Raw genomic sequence first — 18,024 nt, 5'->3', positions numbered from 1 at the left:
GCATGGCATCTAGAGGTGGAGAATGTGTCTTCATTGTCCAGATGTAGCTTCTAAAGACCACATCTACACATCCCAGCTGGCCCGGCTTGTAGCCAACTTACACTTATTTGTCTTCTGTAATTAGGAAGAGTTCTGCTGTGATAGGAAGAGTAATGGCCCCCAAAGATGGTCACATCCTAATCCCCGGACCCTGTGAGTATGTCAGCTTACATGGCAAAAGGGACTTTGCAGTTGTGATTGAGTTAAGAATTTTAAGATGGAGAAATTATCCTGAATTATCTGGGTGGGCCCAATATAATCACACAAAGGAAGCAGGAATGGCAGAGTCAGATTGGAAGATGCTACACTGCTGGCTTTGAAGATGAAGGGGTCACAAGCCAAGGAATGCAGTTAGCCTTCAGAAGTTGGAGAAGTCAAAGAAACAGTTCTCCCCCAGAGCCTCCAGAAGCCACGTAGCTTTGCCGACACTTAATTTTAGCCCATTGAGACTTCTGACCTCAAGAGTTGTAAGATAATAAGCTTGTGTTGTTTTAAGCCACTGGTATGTGGTGATTTATTACAGCAGCCACAGGAAACTAATAACCTTTCAATTTCAAAAGTGTCCTTGTTCATACAATAAGTATAAGGATATAGAGCTTATAACTGATCAAGCTCTGATCTTATAAAGACAACATACTATCAAACTGAAAATCTTCCATGTAAATCTCTTCCTGCGTTTGACTTTAGGGGGTCTCTGAGGGACAGTAAAGCTTATTTCCTGTGCTTTCCATGGATTGCAATAGATTTACTGTTCTGGATTCAATAATATTGTCAGTAATATAGAACAGAAACATATCACCACTTCTCAAAAGTCTTGTAAAGTTAGAGTTTGCAAGAACACTATACCACGCAGATTGTCTAATTCAGAAGTAGGTCATTTGCTTCCCCAGGATGGGGTTGTATTGCCCAGTCAGCATGGCAGTCAGCACAACAGGCAGAGAAGCTGCAGACAGTTAACTGATGGGTGGGGAAGAGAATGGATTTTTTCCAAGGGTGGAAAGTGAGAAAAAGCAAATAATCAATGTTGGGCAGGAGAGCTTCATTTAATCATTTAGTTCTGCCTGGTTAGGCAACATCTGTGAACAAATAGCCCTCCCCTTGAAACCTATAGATATTTATAACCAGTCCAGAAGGTGATTCGGAGTAAAGACATCATGATTAAGTGAAAGAATAAATGATAACTGCAAAGTGTAGTAAAACCAAATGAGATCTCAGAGGTCAGTGGTCAATTCTCTGTGAAGTGTGAGACCCCTTGCGCCACCCCTCTCACATTCTTATCCAGCTCCTCCAGCGAGTGGAACTCCAAAGACAGTCTATTCCAGCAGTCTCTAACCTTTCTGGCACCAGGGACCCGTGCTCCTTTGGGAAGCTAATGCCTGATGATCTGAGGTGGAGCTGAGGTGCCGATGCTAGTGCTGGGAAGAGGCTGCAAATACAGATGAAGCTTCTTTCGCTTATCTCTTGCTGTGTGGCCCAGTTCCTAACAGGCCACAGACCAGTACCAGTCTGCAGCCTGGGGACTGGGGAACCCTGGCTTTTCCATTTTCGAATAACTAATTGTTAACAAAGTTTCTTTATCTTTAATCTTATAATCTTCATTCTTTGGTCCTAGTCCGCTTGCTTCAGCCACATAAGGTAAGTCTGAACCAGTAGCTCTCAATTGTGACTGTAAACTAAGATTACTTGGGAAGCCGTTAAAAAGGTGATGTCCAGGCTGCACTGCACACCACTTAGATAAGAATCAGTGAGAGTGGGACCCAAGCATCAGTACTTTTAAATATCTTCAAGTGATTCCAATGTGCTGCCAAGGTTGAGAGTTACTGGCTTAAAATCTCTTCCACACTATGCTCTTCATATAGTAAAGACACTCCCAACTGAATTGAATCTTCTTGACCTTAGGCTGTGACTTTCAACCATCCCCTTAGAGCGGACAATGAGAGAAACAAGCAGTCATTACTACACAGCCCTGTAGAGGATCAGTGTTGGAAACCACCAGAGAAGACTTGGTGGCCCAAAGACTGTGGTGGAACTGACTTGATTCCTTTCATGTTTTTAAAAGTATAAACAGATAGATAAATTGGACTTCATCAAACTTAAAACCTTTCGTGCTTCCAAGGACACTAGCAAGAAAATGACACCACAAAGTGGCAGAAAATATTCATAAATCATATATCTGATAAGGGTCTAGTATCTAGCATATGTAAAGAAATATTACAACTCAATAATAAAAGGACAAACTGGATGAATAATTTAAATAGACATTTCTCTAAAGAAGATATGTAAAAATATTACCACCTTCTCCCACTCCGCCAAAGACACACACACACCACTCACACACACACAATCATTTGACATCACCGTTTTTAAATTCTGCAAAATGCGCCAAGATTTTTGCATTGACCATAAATTTCTCTTAATGATAAAAGTACCTCCAATTGGTATTATTTAAAAATCAGTTTTCTGAGTTGGCCCATCAAGCTGTGGTGGGAAACTGCAAGGCACTCAGAACTGCCCTCTGCACAGCATGAAGAGCCTCCCATCTGGGAAGCAAGCCCAAGGCAATTTCAGAGGCAGTGAACTGAGCCCTGGAGGAAAAAAACCCTGGATTTTCCAAACAATGACAATTTGACTGTAAATTCAAACATCCCTTGAAAAATTCTTTAAGAAATTGTTTAAGCCAAAGGAAAGTTGTTTTTTTTTTTTAATTTTTAGACTTAAATTGAGTATTGAGCTTACTTCTTTGCAAATATTAATACTATTGTTCCTGAAACAATTAGAGAATAGTATAAGGCAATATTTATTCAGGATAAGTGTGTAGTATCAACTGTAAGTACAATGAGAGTGAGGGGGAAAAGAAATAAAACATTCGTCTATGTCCTAATATTGGTTGCCATAATATTAACAGGGTTTTGCAAATATTGCCTCTATGCAGAGTTCCAAATTGGTTAATAGGATTCTCAAATTATTTTTAAAATCTTTATTTCAAAGTAGAAATGAAATAAACCAATTATGACATTTATTTTTGAAATTATTAAAAAGCATTGAAACATTGAATGTGAGCGAAGATTTAGTATAAGCTAATTCCCCAAATTTTATTAGCTAAAAATTATATTAGCCAAAAAGAGATATAATCAGAATTCAATAATTAGGGATTGTTAACTCAGCAGTTCTCAATATTTAGCAGTGTGTGGAGACAATTTTTATTGTCACTACTGGGGGGGCTGCCAGTGGCATTGAGTGGGTCCAGGCTAGAGATGCTACTAAACATCCTACAAAGCACAGGACAGGTCTCCTCCCCCTAACAACGAATCATCTTATCTAAAATATATATAGTGCCATGGTTAAGAAACCCTAGGTTAAATAAAGTATAACTATTCCATGGAATACTATATATTCATTAAAAATAATCTTGTAGAGTAGTGATTCTCAACTCTGTCTGTGTATTAAGATATGTGATGAGTCACCTGAAAAGCTTTTAAAAGGTCGCACTCTTGACCAATCAGGACAATGCTCCCTGGGGTGAGCCCTGGGCACAGCTATGTTTTATATTCTCTTCAGGTGATTGTAATGCATAGCCAGAGTTGAGAACCACTCATCCAGATTCACATTATGGATAGCTATTAAATAACAAGGAAATGTATATGTACAAAGCATGTAACAAAGCAGTAAGTACGTTGTAATTAAATTTTTATGAAAATACATATGTGTACTGTAAAAATATATACGTACTGTAAAACAGTACCAGTGTATAATAGTACTTATCTGTATCTTCTGACTTTATCATGATGAATATGTATTTCATTGTAATGAAAGACAACAGACTACTCTACCACTCTGGGAAACAATTTGGCAGTTTTATAAAACTAAACATGCTAGGACCATATGCCCAGCAATTGTACTCTTGGGTTTACCTCAGAGAAATGAAAACTCTGTTCACACAAAATCCTATACATGAATGTTCATAGCAGCTTTATTTATAATAGCCCCAAATGAAACCACCCAGATGTCTTTCACTGGGTGAATGGTTAAATAAATTGTACATGGAACAGTATTTAGCAATGACTATGAATGGGCGCTGATATGTGAAACGATCTGAATGGATCTCCAGAGAAATATGCTGAGTGAGAAAACGTTACATACCATATAATTCCATTTACATATCATTCTCGAGATGACAAATTTAGAGAAATGTAGACTAAATTAGTGGTCTTGCAGGGTGAAAGGAAGTAAGTATGGCTATAAAAAGGCAACATGAGCAACACTTGTGGGGATGGAAATGCTCGTATGTTGACTGTATCGATGTTAATATCCTGAAAATGTACTATAGTTTTGTTACCGATGGAGGAAACTAGGTAAAGGGCAAATGGGGTCTCTCTTGTATTCTTTCTTAAAATAATATGTGAATCTACAATTTTCTTGAAAGTTTAATTTTTAACAAGACAATAGGAATCGATTTTAACTAGAAAAAACACTGTGTTGAACCAATTGTTGCCTTAAGGAAATTTATCTTTTAAGTAATAACAAAATGTATGTGTAGAGTAAAAACACTGCTTTAAGAAATTAAAAAAAAAAATCTATTTCACCTCCAAACTGGTGAATACAGAAATTTAATTTTCAGGGAACGCAGCTTCCCTTCTGATAGCATGATGAGGGTTACTACGTGGTTTCCTATTCAGCAAAGTTACTTATCCTAAGTCAGTGGTAACATACAAATGATGGGAGAAGATGGATTATGGAGAATGAGGATTTACCTGGTTCATCGGCCTTCTCGGCTCTTGATGGTTGTAAATGTGGAGAGTCTCAGGTTTAATCAAAAGTCAATGGATATATGAGGAGTGACAGAGTCAAATAGGAATGAGCACTGTTCAGGTACACCTCAGGTATTTGTTCTCAAGTTCAGAGAACAATAGCCTCACAGGAGAGCCTGTTAACAATTCAGACTCCTTCGGACACGTCCCCAGTTACTGATTTTGTGGCTCAGGGATGTGGTCCATGAATCTGCATTTTCATGAATTGCCCTTGGTGACAACAGATTTTCGGGACACACTGCTGTAAAGGAATACCGAGAACTGGACTGGATCTAGACTGTCCAAGAAATGATCTCAGTCCTCAGAAGGAAGATTAAAGGGATTCTTCTAGTTCGGGAGTTTATAAAGACAATTAGAGGAATAATTGCTGAGAACAGAACTCATGCTTAAAGATTGGACTAGATGTGAATGTTTAGCTACAGAGAGGAGAAGAAAAATGGTGGGCACTGTGTGTACTGATGAGACCATAGCTAGGTGGTCCCATGCCTCCAAAACATAATTAAATGTGTATGGAAGGGGATTGTAAAGGAAGCTGGACCTCCCAGCACTGTGGCTGGGAACAGCATGAGGAGAACATGTGACTTTACTTTTTACCCTTAAGAGGACCAGGATGCACTCAGGAAATGGAGAATGCATTATGTAGACAAAAAAATTTACAAACAATGTATAAATATTATCCAGTTCTTAAACCATTCCTTTAAGCTGTCATTTTTGCCATGACAGTGGGCACAAGACTCCACATAAAATAGGGGCTCAGAACTGTCTGCTGCCATAGCCACTTTCTCTACCTCTCCTCTTCCAGATCTGCTTCTGGTCCTCCCAGCTGCTAACCTTGTTTGTGACCTCTTTCCCATCCTTGTCTGCCCTTCTGTCTCTTTCTGATCATTAGTAGGCACGACTCTAGCTTTCTTAGTAATATTTCTGATTATTCACTTCAGCCACTTTGCCTCTGGTCCTCTCTAGTACATACTCTTCCCAGCTCAGCATTTCTCTGGGAACCTCCAAACCCAGGGTGACCTGGTTGAAGATGCCCTGCTCACTGAGATGCACTAGCAGCTGGCCATACCCATGTGCTGGTGATTTTAACTATAAATCCACTGGTGAAGCACTTGGCTAGAAGTGGCCAGAATAGTGTTACTTTTCTTCTGCCTCTTCCTTTGCCTGTCCTCATTTGGTCTTATCTGTTTGGATATTCCATACTTATCCTTTTTTGCACTGTTCTTAGTTCCCATTGACCTTTATCTTACAGGACTAATTAAGGAATGGCAAGTGTGTCTCTCTCACATACCTACCAGTTCTAATCAATTGTTAATAGTTGCAGGGAGTTTAGCATTTAAAAGATAGTATCTGACATCTATATGCCAGAACCAATTAGTCACACGTTCCTTGGGCTGGGATGTGGGTAGTCTTCATAAAGACTGCCATCTTTGCACTAACTTCTTTTCTTCAGGGCCGATGTATCAGCTGCAAATGCTTCACAAGATCTCTTTGCACTCTTTTACTCAAACCCCAACCTTTTAGTAAAGAAACTACAGTTGATACTTGAACAAGATAGGGTTTAGGAGTGCTGACCCCCACGCAGTTGAAAATCCAGATATAACTTACTAACAGCCTACTGTTGACCTTACTGATAACATAAACAGTCTATTAACACATATCTTGTAGGTTATATGCATTATATACTGTGTTCTTACAATAGGGTAAACTAGAGAAAAGAAAAGGTAATTTGAAAGTCATAAGGAAGAAAAACTACATTTATAATACTGTATTTATTTATTGGAAAAAATTCACATATAAGTGGACCCATGCAGTTTAAACTCATGTTGTTCAAGGGTCAACTATATTTCAAATGCATTAACACTTCCATTCATATTTTCAGATCTGAAAGTATCTGCAAAAAAATAATTCAAGAACTGTGTTTTTCTCTCCAGTGAGAATATGCTTTGCCAGTGCCTTTGGCAGAATCCATTTTGTGGTTATAGTTGTGAATTATACAAATCTTCCTAGCTTTAGGCTGAACAAAGAGTAGCTTCTGGGCTGAATGGTGTCAGAAAAACTGTCCCCATATTTAAAGTCCTTCTCACTGTGGCGGTTTCTTATCTTTCACTATCAATCTTCTGTAGTCACTGGTCTCTTATAACAAAATGTTTCCTCTGTCTTATGTTCAAAATGTGAATGCCACATCATGAGGGTTAGCATACAGTTTCTCTACCTTCTTACACAAAGTCGGGGCACTCCACAGTAGGGCATTCTTACCTGTATGTTATTCCTTACCAAGTGTCTTCACAAAGGAGCACAGATTCAACTTACCTTGTAATGGAAGAGAAACAATCCACAGAAGAGACTGTACAGATCTGCAGTGAGCAGGGAGAGGTTGACTGAAGTGGCACTGGTTTTCTTTATGACGACTGGCATGAAGCTGTAGAGACCAAACATGCAGGCACTAAAGCCGACGTAGAGCAGGCCTGAGGGAAGAGGAGAGGCAATGTCACATTAAGAACATGCCTTCTGAATTCTATTCTTAATTGTGCAGTAATTACCTTCTATGATACATGCCTGCTAACTTTTCTCATCTCAGTTTTTATTTGAAAATAGGAATATAACTGCTTGGCTCACAATGACAAATAACTACATAGTCCTTAAAACTGAAGAACTTACTTGTCAAAGAGATCTGGACTAAGTCAGAGTATTGAATTGGAATCCTCACTGTGTGACCTTGGGCAGACCACTCATTGCTCGAGCCCAAGATGATCTGTTAATTTCTTCCAGATATGTGAATCCTTCTCAGCCTAACTCCCAACACACAAGAAACCTACTCCCTTATTGCGTTTCCTAGCATGCCATGGGCTCTCACATGTAAGCTCTGCTGTTTTATAAATAAATAGATAAACGCTTTGCAGACCATCAAAGAATTAATGTATGCAAAAGAGAAAAAAATGCCCTTAAAATAATATATGGTCAGTCTCTCATCCTCTAAATCTCTCTCTAATTATAACTAGACACATAATTATTAATAATAATTCCATAAGCACATAATTTTGTTGGTTCCCATGCAGAAGTTTGTGGCTAAATCTAGAGTTTGGCTTTTTTCCCCCTAGATGTTGATACAACACAAATGTAAGAAAAAAAAAAAAAGGTATTTCTCTTCCTTGAAAGAACAGGCATAGAAAAAGCATAAATAATACAATTTAGTGGATCTGTGGGCTTTACAATATAATAAAACTAACCAACCTTTCCAAAGGAATCCTTGATATAATGTGTCCAGTGTGGGCCATGGGCAGATTGCTTCTTTGAATCTGTGAATTTTGGAGGGTTTGGTAGGTACTGGACATCTAGTCCCTTTGCCTATGAAGACCAGTGACTCCTCCAAAGAGAAGTTCGGTTTTCCCATGTGAGAAGTATTTAAGGACATAAATCATTCTTCTATACATTTCTGATCCTAAGTTTAAGGGAAGCCGCATCAAGACTATATATAAAAATTATTTTGAACATTAAGTAAGCAAACTCAATACAACAGCCCCCTCTAGTGTGGTGGAAATGCCCCAAGAGAAAACTGGAATAACCACTTTCCTAGTTCTGTAAGGTACCAGTCCTCTCTCTCATGGATGTTCCATCGTAGCCGTATCAGATGGCTTTTGATGCTTCATCAGAAATTTTAATTCCCTAAAAATTGTCAATTTTCCTGTACTTGGGTTTCAGGCTGCTTTATAATTCACTTTCCTTTTAACCAAGTTATTAAAAATGCAATACTAAATAACCTATGATTAATACATGAAAAGATATAAAAATTAATTCACTATTCCTTTATGGAATCTGAGAGTAGGGATAAGATATATCCTTAAATCAATACACTAAAAAAAAAAAAAAACTAGCAGAACACAGTCCAAGCACCAGAGTTGCATTTAAAAAAAAAAAAAAATTTAATAAAAAAAAATTTTTTTTGGAGGGCATCACTGATTTAGATTATCCATGACTGGGTTAGAAAGTTCCAGAATTCTACCCTTCCATTACTTTAACAAGCACACCATGGGCTCTCACATGTGGCCTCTGATATTCTACATTCACTCAATTATTTAACCATTTATTCACTAAATACATGCTACGCCCCAGGCATTCTGTTGTGGGCTACCAATGCAATGGATAACAGGAAAAATAAGTTTAGATTTGGTATTACACTGTGAAGGAAGAAAGGATTCCTTAGAAGGAACAGCAGGAGGCTTGCTTTAGGAAAGATGATTACCAAGGCTTCTCTACGGAAGGAGCATAGAGGACTATAAGGCCAGGGGAAGAATATTTTAGGCAGGGAGATCTACAAATGAAAAGACTTGCAGAAGAGACAGGGCCTGATGCATTCCAGGAGCTGCCAGAGGCCAGAATATCTGAGTGGATAGGTAGAATTGGGCAGTGATAAGGGATGAGCTTGGAAAATCAGGCAGGGGATGAATTATTTAGGGCCTTGTAGTTCATGAAAAGAAATTGTTATCTTCTTAATCCAGTTGTAATATGAAGTCATTGAGGAGTTTGTAGCAGCTAGCTAGTATTTGATTTACATAGTCCTTTTGCCTATGAAAGATGACTGGCTACCGTTTGGAGAAGGGATTGGAAGGAGAAAAGCGTGGGAGGAGATCAGTGAGAAGTGTAATATCATAGTCCAGTCAAGAGGTGCTGGTGGCTTTTCTTAGAATGGCAGTGGAGATGAAAGGAAGTGGCCGGGTCTGTGAAGACTCATCAGGTCCTGGTGATACTTTGGATGTAGGTAGTGAGGGAAACAAGGGAATCAAGGATACCCATGGGTTCTTATGGATTCTGGCTAATTTAGCAACTGGGTGAATTGTGATGCCACTTACTGCAATGAAGAGAAGTGAAGGAGAACCAGGTTTTCAGAGAAAATAAAAGGCTCCAGTTGGAACATATTAAATTTTAAATGCTTATGCATCATCTAAGGATTTGTCCAGTAGGTAGCCGGATATATAATTGTCAGGCTCAGAGAAGAGATGTGTCTTTACAAGCACAATTGGTGAGAGAAGGAGAGTAGAAAAAATAGATAAATGGCAGAATCTCACTCTACATATCAGGCAACCTCAGAATACTTCAAACTTTAACATTCTAAATGTATTTTTAAAAACTTCAGAAATTAAACGTAAGGGAATGGTAGTGGAACAAATACACCATCATTACAGTCAATCACTTTACTAGGTCAACCAGTGTTTTTGTGTGTGAATATCCTGTTTCGTGAGCAAAGTATAGTCAGCCAAACAAACACAATTGAATTGAGAATGGGGATGCAGTATTAGTGCAATTTACTGATTTGCTGTTCTGAGATGGACATTATCTAGTTAATGAACATTAGCAATGCATCTGAAGGCCCAACTTGCTGTCCATGTAGGGTTTTCAAACTATCAATCAACACAAACAAATGAACTGCATTACTTTTTGACTGACAACTACATAATGGCTGCAATAACTACGTTTATAGACAGAGCATGCGTATAATCATTTCGTAATTGAAATTTTTTCTCTCACTGATGACAGAATTCAGTCACTTTTGTCCTCATGCACTAAAGTGTTTTAAGCAAAAGAGATTGGAAAAAATACTGTCGACTAATACCAATTGAGAGCTTGCTATGTGACATGAACTTTATATACATTAATTAATCTCCATGACAGTATAATGTCATTACTACTATAATCCTCTTAATACAGGTAAGGAAATAGGTTTATAGAGTGTATCAGTCATGAAACAGTCCATACCAGGTTCAACAGAGGAAATTTAATATGGGGTACAAGTTACAAAGGTGTCTGAATGGCTCATAGGGGAAACGAGAATGGTGAGACAATAAAGAACTAGCAATAGCAGTAAGTTACTTACGCCCCTGTTTCGAGAGAGTTCCAGTGAGGGGGCCATGTTACCAGGGATCAGAAGTGAGAGAACCCAGTTGAGGTAGCATCATACAGGACACTCAGCTCTTTCTAGAGATCCAACCCAAAAGAAAGAGAAACAGGGAGGAACATCCCCTTTTCTTTCTTCCTCCCACCCTCTAGTCTCCCTGTACTGCCTTCCATTGGCCAAATCTGGGTGAAAACCAATTGACAAGGGAGCCTGGGAAGTGTATTTTGCATGAGTCAGCCTCTGCAATGTAGAGAAGAGCAAAGTAAGAACTAGGGTAAGAAATAGATGGATCTGAGAGTAAACAGGCAAAAGATCAGCATACAGAGGGAGCAACTTGCCCTAAGGTCGCACAGGCCATTTAGCTTTCAATTCTGAGCACATACCACTACTCTATATTGTTTAATTATTATGAAGAGAAATAGGGCTTCGAAGGAGTATCCTATTTGATTCTAATGAGCATCTCATACACCATATATAATACATATGATATATACCTGTATATATGTAATTATGTGATATATGCTATATACATGTATGTAGTATGTATCTTTGTATGCTGCATATATTTTATTTCATCACTTTCTTTGGGATCCCACTGGTGTTCTTTCACTTTCCTCTGAAAATCCTAGATTTTTAAAATATTATTTTTAATTCTTAAAAGTAAGGTCTAGGTAAAATGGTTCCTCAGAACATACACATAAGGCTAAGTCTATAAAGGGCACCAGGCTGGCGGGCCTTGCTCAGACAGTGGCCATTAGTCCCAGCACGGGAGAAGTGAGCTTTGTCAAATCACGTCACCTCCCTAGGCCTCTGATTCAACATTGGTTAAAAAAAAAAAAAAGAGTATATCCTTAATTTCATTTTCGTTAAGGTCCTTCCTGCTCTGTGGTCCCGTTATTCCACCTTCAGGGAAAGGTCAAATGTCCTGTGTTGGCCTCCAGGAAAAACCAAAACCAAAAGAAGCATCACCCACGACATGAAAAGTGAAGACGCCCCCAGCGTGCCACAGACCTGTGCTAGCTGACCCCCGGCACTCTTTTTCTTTCCTCTGACATTTGACTTTCGCATCAGCTTATGTTTGTTCACACATCCTTTAACCCGACACGGCAAACGAGATAAGGGAAACGTTTAAGTTATTTATTAGATTTCCAACGGTGGCTTGAACACACCTGCTTCTCAGAAGGACCATTTAGCTTTATTAGGTCATACTTGAATTTAATGATTACATAACCAGACTCAGTTTTTCTGTTCAGTAGAGTAAAACAAAGAAATAAAAATAAACAACAACTGTTATCTTCTGGCTTTTAACTACCCTGTGTCTTGCAATTGGCCAATATTATAGGAAAATAACAAAATCTGTTTTCAAAAAAATGCCTTCTAAGTCCAAAAAACATAAAGCACATTTATTATTTCACTTACTTCATAGGACAAAAAATATCTTTTCACTTTGAGAAAGTGGCAACCACATGAGCTGTTCCAGATACTGTATGGAGATTACTGATGTGGAAACAAGGAAGGGAGAGAAATGCATTGACAGATGGTGGGAGATGAAGATAGCCTAAATTCCGGTCCCTTAACTAAGATGCTGCAAGCTCTCCACCAAGACACAGAGATCAGAGCTCGACACTCTGGGTGACTTCCCATGGAGTAGGGGGGATGCTGACCCTACTGATGTCTCCCTGCCTCTCTAGTGCACGAGTCACAGCGCTGGGATGTCATTTCGCAGTTCCCCAGAAAGTAAGTGCAATGTCAAGCCTAAAGTCTCTTGTCATCCTCTTCCCATTCATCCATCCACTCATTCATTCATTCATTCATATAATAAACATTGATTCATGGAATTCTATGCACCTAGAATTGAGCTAAACAATGAACCTTGTAGTAGGTCAGGATGAGGTAATGAGAACAAAGTTGGTCCTGGTGCAAAAAAATCTCAAACCCAACCATATCAACGGTTGAGAAAAAAAAAAGACGAATATTTGATTTCTTTTCTAAACCATTTTGATCTCATTTCCAAACAGGAATTAAATAAATGGCTCCATGATGTGTCCCTTTATACTGTCTTTCATCATCTTGGACTGCAGGGGATTGACAATTTAATGGCAATATGAGAGTTCAGAATAAAACTACCTTTTGATGGCACATTTAACTAACATGGAATTATAACAGAACCTCAGTGGACATGCACATGACATCCACATAATTAGAGGACAAATTATTTTTTATTATTGCTATTAATATAAAATTAATTTATACTCACAGACCCACTGCATGTGAAGTGTTACTAAGCCCAGGTAACATTCTGTTTCCTGTCTCTAAGAGTCACAAAGGCAAATGCATCTGTAACCTGCAGCTGGTTTCCTTTCGCAGCTGCCCTCCTCTCCTATCTCCATGTCTTTCTACCTATTGATTTTCATTTAATTATAACATTCTATAGCAAAACTTGAGAGAAATAAATGGCAGGACTCTGTGACAGAAACAAGAGCTGGTCAGCCCTTGAAGTCCCTAGAGATAATCCCCAGGGAAAGGCATGCATAACTCTGTAGCTCACATTGTACCTTCAGAGGGAATACTGTCAACAGCAAGTAGTCTTGGATGCTTTGGGGCCAAGGGTAGGTAATGTAGTGCATAGAAGTTTATATCATTATTGTCCTTGCTTGTGGAAGCAGAATTTGACTAAAGCGGTCGACTGCATCAAAGCTCACATAAACTGAAGATGGCTCAAGCAGCCAGCTTCGGAGTGGGGAACCATCTGTATTTTTGCCCCATTTACATTCACTGTGCACACAATTTCCAAGCACCCTCACAAACCAAGCTCTGTGCTCATTGCTGGAACTCATGCGTCTTAGTACAGACAGATAGGACAGCTTTTGGGCTGAGAGTATTAAATGTAAGTCCCTTCTAGGACTTTCTGTGTGATCATTAGGGTATCACCTACAATCTTAAATCCTTGCGTGTGCTCTCTCTCTCTCTCTCTCTCTACATATATTACATATATATATATATATATATATATATATTTTTTTTTTTTTTTTTCCTTTAGAAAAAAGTGATTTTAGAAACAAGTGGAATCTGAGATGCCCTGGATGACTAATTAGCTCAAAGCATGTTTGGTATTTTCCCCCAAGTCCATTTGGAGATCAATTAACCATAGCTGTGTACAAAATGCTCCCTCGGTAAAGGTTTTTATGGGGTCAGAATATCCATTCCATTGTTTTTCTTTAATGCCTTTTTGTTAAGTTCAGTTTTTTCTCTTTACCGAAGTGCCACTTTTTTATGATCACATCAGTTTTGTGTTTCTTGGCTAGAGCAAATTGCTGTCATTTATGTCCCATCGCTGCCTCAGGGCATTCTTTCTTTCTGGTTTTTCTTTAACCTAATAACATACTTCTGTGTCTACTCTAACAGCATCTTGATGATGATAATGGGCAAAAGCTCAATTAGGAAGCATTATGACTCATACGGTTCAGACACTGCAAAAGTACAGTGTGCAAGAATTCCTAAAATGATAAGAGGGTTTCGTTTTCTTTTGTCCCCTTCATTCTAAATCCTTTCATTGTTTGTGCCCCACCCCCACCCACAGTACTCTTCAAACATTTTCTCAGGTTCACTTCGCACAGCATCTTAGGTGAGCAAACCCCTTACCTATTTGCCAGTCCCAGGGCACCTTTAACAGCTCCTTGTGCTCCATTATAGCTCTGCAAATTGAAAGAAAGTGAACCTGATGAGCAAGATTATAATGCATTCTGGTTTCTCCCCCGCCCCCCACTTACTGATTTATACAAATCATAAAGCAAGCAACTGAATTTCACGAATACCTTGGGGCCACATAGAGGCAAGTCTAATAAAGCAGCCCGAGGTTTATTCCTGAAGGATCTTGTCGGGTGTGGCCCCAGCAACCAGAGTGTGCCAGTGGGCATGGTGGAGCTCGTACTTCCCACTGACCTTGTCACCCAAACGGTCTTCCTATAGCCTTTATTTATTCTTGCTTAGATGCTTCCTGACAGTAAATGGTGAGGTTTGGAAAAATATCTGTGCTGGCAGGTTTAATGAATTTTCTCATTAAGCATTCTCTAGAGCAGTGGTTCTCAAACTTAAATGTACAAAAATGTCATCTGGAGAGAATTGAAACAGTTTCCTGGGCCCCATTCCTAGAGATTCTGATTTGGTAGATCTGGGCGGGGGCATGAATGTGCATATCTGAGGAGTCCTGATGTGATGACAGTGCTGCTGGTCAGAGAGCGATGCTTTGAGAACCACAGCACTAGAAGATGAGCAGGAGGTGAAGTTGGCACCACTGCACCAGAGTTATTTGGTTTCAGTGAGCCCTCAATGTACCCCATTTGCCAAGCACACCCATATGCCACTTCCAATATTTTGGTAGCAGTGTCTCTGAAGGGCTCAGTCAGCTCTAATGGACGATAACTGAAGTAAATGAGCGCTAGATCTCTGAAAATATTTTCTGGATTCATGAATAATAATCCGTAAAATGAGCCATCCATCTACAAAATGTTGGTTATGAATAGCTGAACTCGGCAATTTCTTTTCCTCTTACAAACCTAAAGCACCAAATTTAGGAGCTGTAAAATGCCATCATGCTTTCAAAATGAACCAAAAATAAATCCTCAGAGAAAATTCCCATCTCTGTGACTTGTTTGCTATGGAGTTTTTCATTTCTATCTGAGGATACCAAAATTTGGAGGCTTCTTGGAAACAGCCTACTTGCAAAACATGTTTAAGGTGATGCCCAAATATCTTCCTTAAATAACTGCAGACACTGAACCAATATAATTACAAAGTATTTCCTTTGTAGAAAGTGATCTGGTAAAATCAGAATTGCTTGCTTTGTAAAAACGGATTTGGTGAAATTAGACTGGAGGTTATACTATCATTCTTCATCTTTTATGTGAAACTAAACCATGTGGTCTTTATTGATGGAAAATTCTGTTTTGATTGACACATTCTCACGACAATTGCTGAAGCACAAGTTACTGATGACTTATATGCTGCAATGTTAGAATTATTGAAAAATTAGTGTTTTTGACTTTTTGAGGCTTAGTGAATGTCTGTTATATCTTCACCTGTTTAAGGAAAATGGAAATACTAAATTTCTAAAGATGAATTTGAAATATAATTCACTCATGCAAATCCATGGGCAATAAAAGAACAAATTTATAAAAGGGCAAATTTAATAAGTTTCCTGGTGGCAATTGTACTAGTAAACAGAATGTCATTTTTGAGAAGTGCGTCAAATCGCTTTAAATTTAAGTTTTCTATTTTCCTGAGTAACCCCGACTGCCCCCCACTCGTCAGCTGGTTTGGGAGAATCAATGTACTACTAATGTTTTCTTGTAAATTATCTTTAAAGTCTATTAAGTGTTTTTTCTAATAACTTATAATAAATTTGTTTAGTTTGTAGGAAACTTACTAGTAAAGATATCGAGTTTTCAGATTTCATGTGGAAGGTTGGTGAGAGGTTACCAGTCTTAATTACTATAAAATAAAGTGACCAACCCTACCACAGAAGAAAAAAAAAAAAGTAAGAATAAGCCCTAAGAGTTTCTACTGTCTGAGTTTCTCTTTATTTTTACTCACAATTGAATTCCACTGAAAAATGCCCCGAAGAGTCCGATCATTCCCAGAAATTCCACTCGGCTCAGGGTTCGGATGATGTATTCTTCCCAGACATTAGAGATGCCGTAGAGTGTGGCCCCTCCTAAGACCAGAAGGTCCCCTACCAGCTTATTTTCCCCTAGGAACCAAAAAGCAGAGGGAGTATCATTAAAATTTTCCTACTAAGAATTCGGCACCAGCAAAATCAGCTTCCTACGCCTATTATATTCTGACATTTTTATAGACGTTCTGCGACTTGCCAACTGAGATTTAGCACAGTTTGTTTATCTGCGCTCCAGATATATTTCGATATAAAAAGGTTGCCTATGTCTACTCAACCAGAAGTCTTACTTAGCTAAGAAAAGGACCAGTTTTGTCTAGAGTACACCATCTCCACAAAGCCCATGTCTTCGCCCAGGTATGTGTCTATGAACATACGCTAATACACACCCATGATATATTTGCTGCAGGCATTTTCTAATAGTTTAGTGTACATGGTGTAGAGCAAGCAGAAGCAGTCTGAATTTTTACTCTCTATAGGGAGAGAAGCTATAACAGAAGTAGTTGAGGCTATTTTGACTATGGGTAAAATGTGCCTTTGCTTAGAAAATGAAAATGAAAGGGATTAGGGTTGAAATATCCAACTCCCCTCAAGTAAGAAACATAAGAATAAAAAGATATGTAATTCACTATCACATTAATATTTTCCTTTTTTCATAAAGAATATCTGTTTTAAATTCAATTTTTGCTGCTTTCGGTTTATGCCCGATTTGTGATAAATGTTGTACCCGGCTATTTCCCATAATTGGGTAAACTCTTTCCTGTGAAGGAACTGTAAAGCCAGAAAGGGGAGTGGAAATCAGCAGCCAGGGTGGCCTCACTGGTGGACTCTACCCAAGTAGTCTCCAGCTCAGTCCTGCTCAGGTCAGTGCACGGGAGCCCGGCAGACATGCAGCTCCGGAGCAGAAGAGGTGCAGGATGGGAAGGGTCCTCTCTCCGGCATCATTCTAAGGGAGAGACTCACCTTGAGTAGCCTTGGATTCCAGATTGGCTGGAACAATCTAAAATTATAGAACCAAATTCTCACTGTTCATTTGGGAGCACAGAGCATTTTCTAGAAGTGGATTCACATAAAAGAATCTGGGCTGGGCTTGGGGAAAGACTTCTTCATTCACACCTCCGTGGTCACTTTGGGAGATTATATATTCACTCTAAATGGTGTCACCTTTTCTAAGGCAACTTCCCAACTCCTGGTACGGATCAAAGAGAAAGGAGAAGAGACCCTGAAAGGCAGGAGGGCTTGCTGGAATCACCCTCGAGGGAATGGAGATCAGAATCTGGATCTTCAAGGGCTGAGAGCCCTTCCTGGGTTCATGGGGAGCAGCTGAGCTGAGAACACTATCAGGCACCGATGAAAAACCAGACTTCGTGGGAAGTCCCTGGGTGCATCTTCTGGGGAAAGTAAGGTTGCTGTGACAGAAAGTGTCATCTTTAGCAACCTGATTAATTGTTTTCATGTCAACTAGAAAACAAAATGTGTAATTTTAAGTAGTTCATTTGAGGAATTACCCACAAAATTTAAAGTATCCATTACTAAAATTATAAAATTATAATGAACATAATTCAGTCACTTTTCATTCAGGAGCCATTTCAGAATCTTGTGATGACATGGGGTCA

General features: G+C 38.9%; 1 protein-coding gene across 1 annotated transcript in view; it reads right to left on the bottom strand.

Moving 5' to 3' along the window:
- SLC35F1 (solute carrier family 35 member F1) overlaps positions 1-18,024 on the bottom strand; it is a 348,203-nt gene that overhangs the window by 24,421 nt on the left and 305,758 nt on the right. The window contains exons 5-7 of the mRNA XM_039871174.1: positions 16,330-16,486; positions 14,380-14,432; positions 7,158-7,312 (exon numbers count right to left, since the gene is read on the bottom strand). Coding sequence (XP_039727108.1) covers positions 7,158-7,312; positions 14,380-14,432; positions 16,330-16,486 — 365 coding nt within the window. The remainder of the gene's footprint in view (positions 1-7,157; positions 7,313-14,379; positions 14,433-16,329; positions 16,487-18,024) is intronic.

The sequence above is a fragment of the Pteropus medius genome, unplaced genomic scaffold, assembly GCF_902729225.1.
Source record: "Pteropus medius unplaced genomic scaffold, Ma_sr-lr_union100, whole genome shotgun sequence".
NCBI classification, from domain to species: Eukaryota; Metazoa; Chordata; class Mammalia; order Chiroptera; family Pteropodidae; genus Pteropus; species Pteropus medius.
This window is presented reverse-complemented; position numbering and strand designations above follow the sequence as displayed.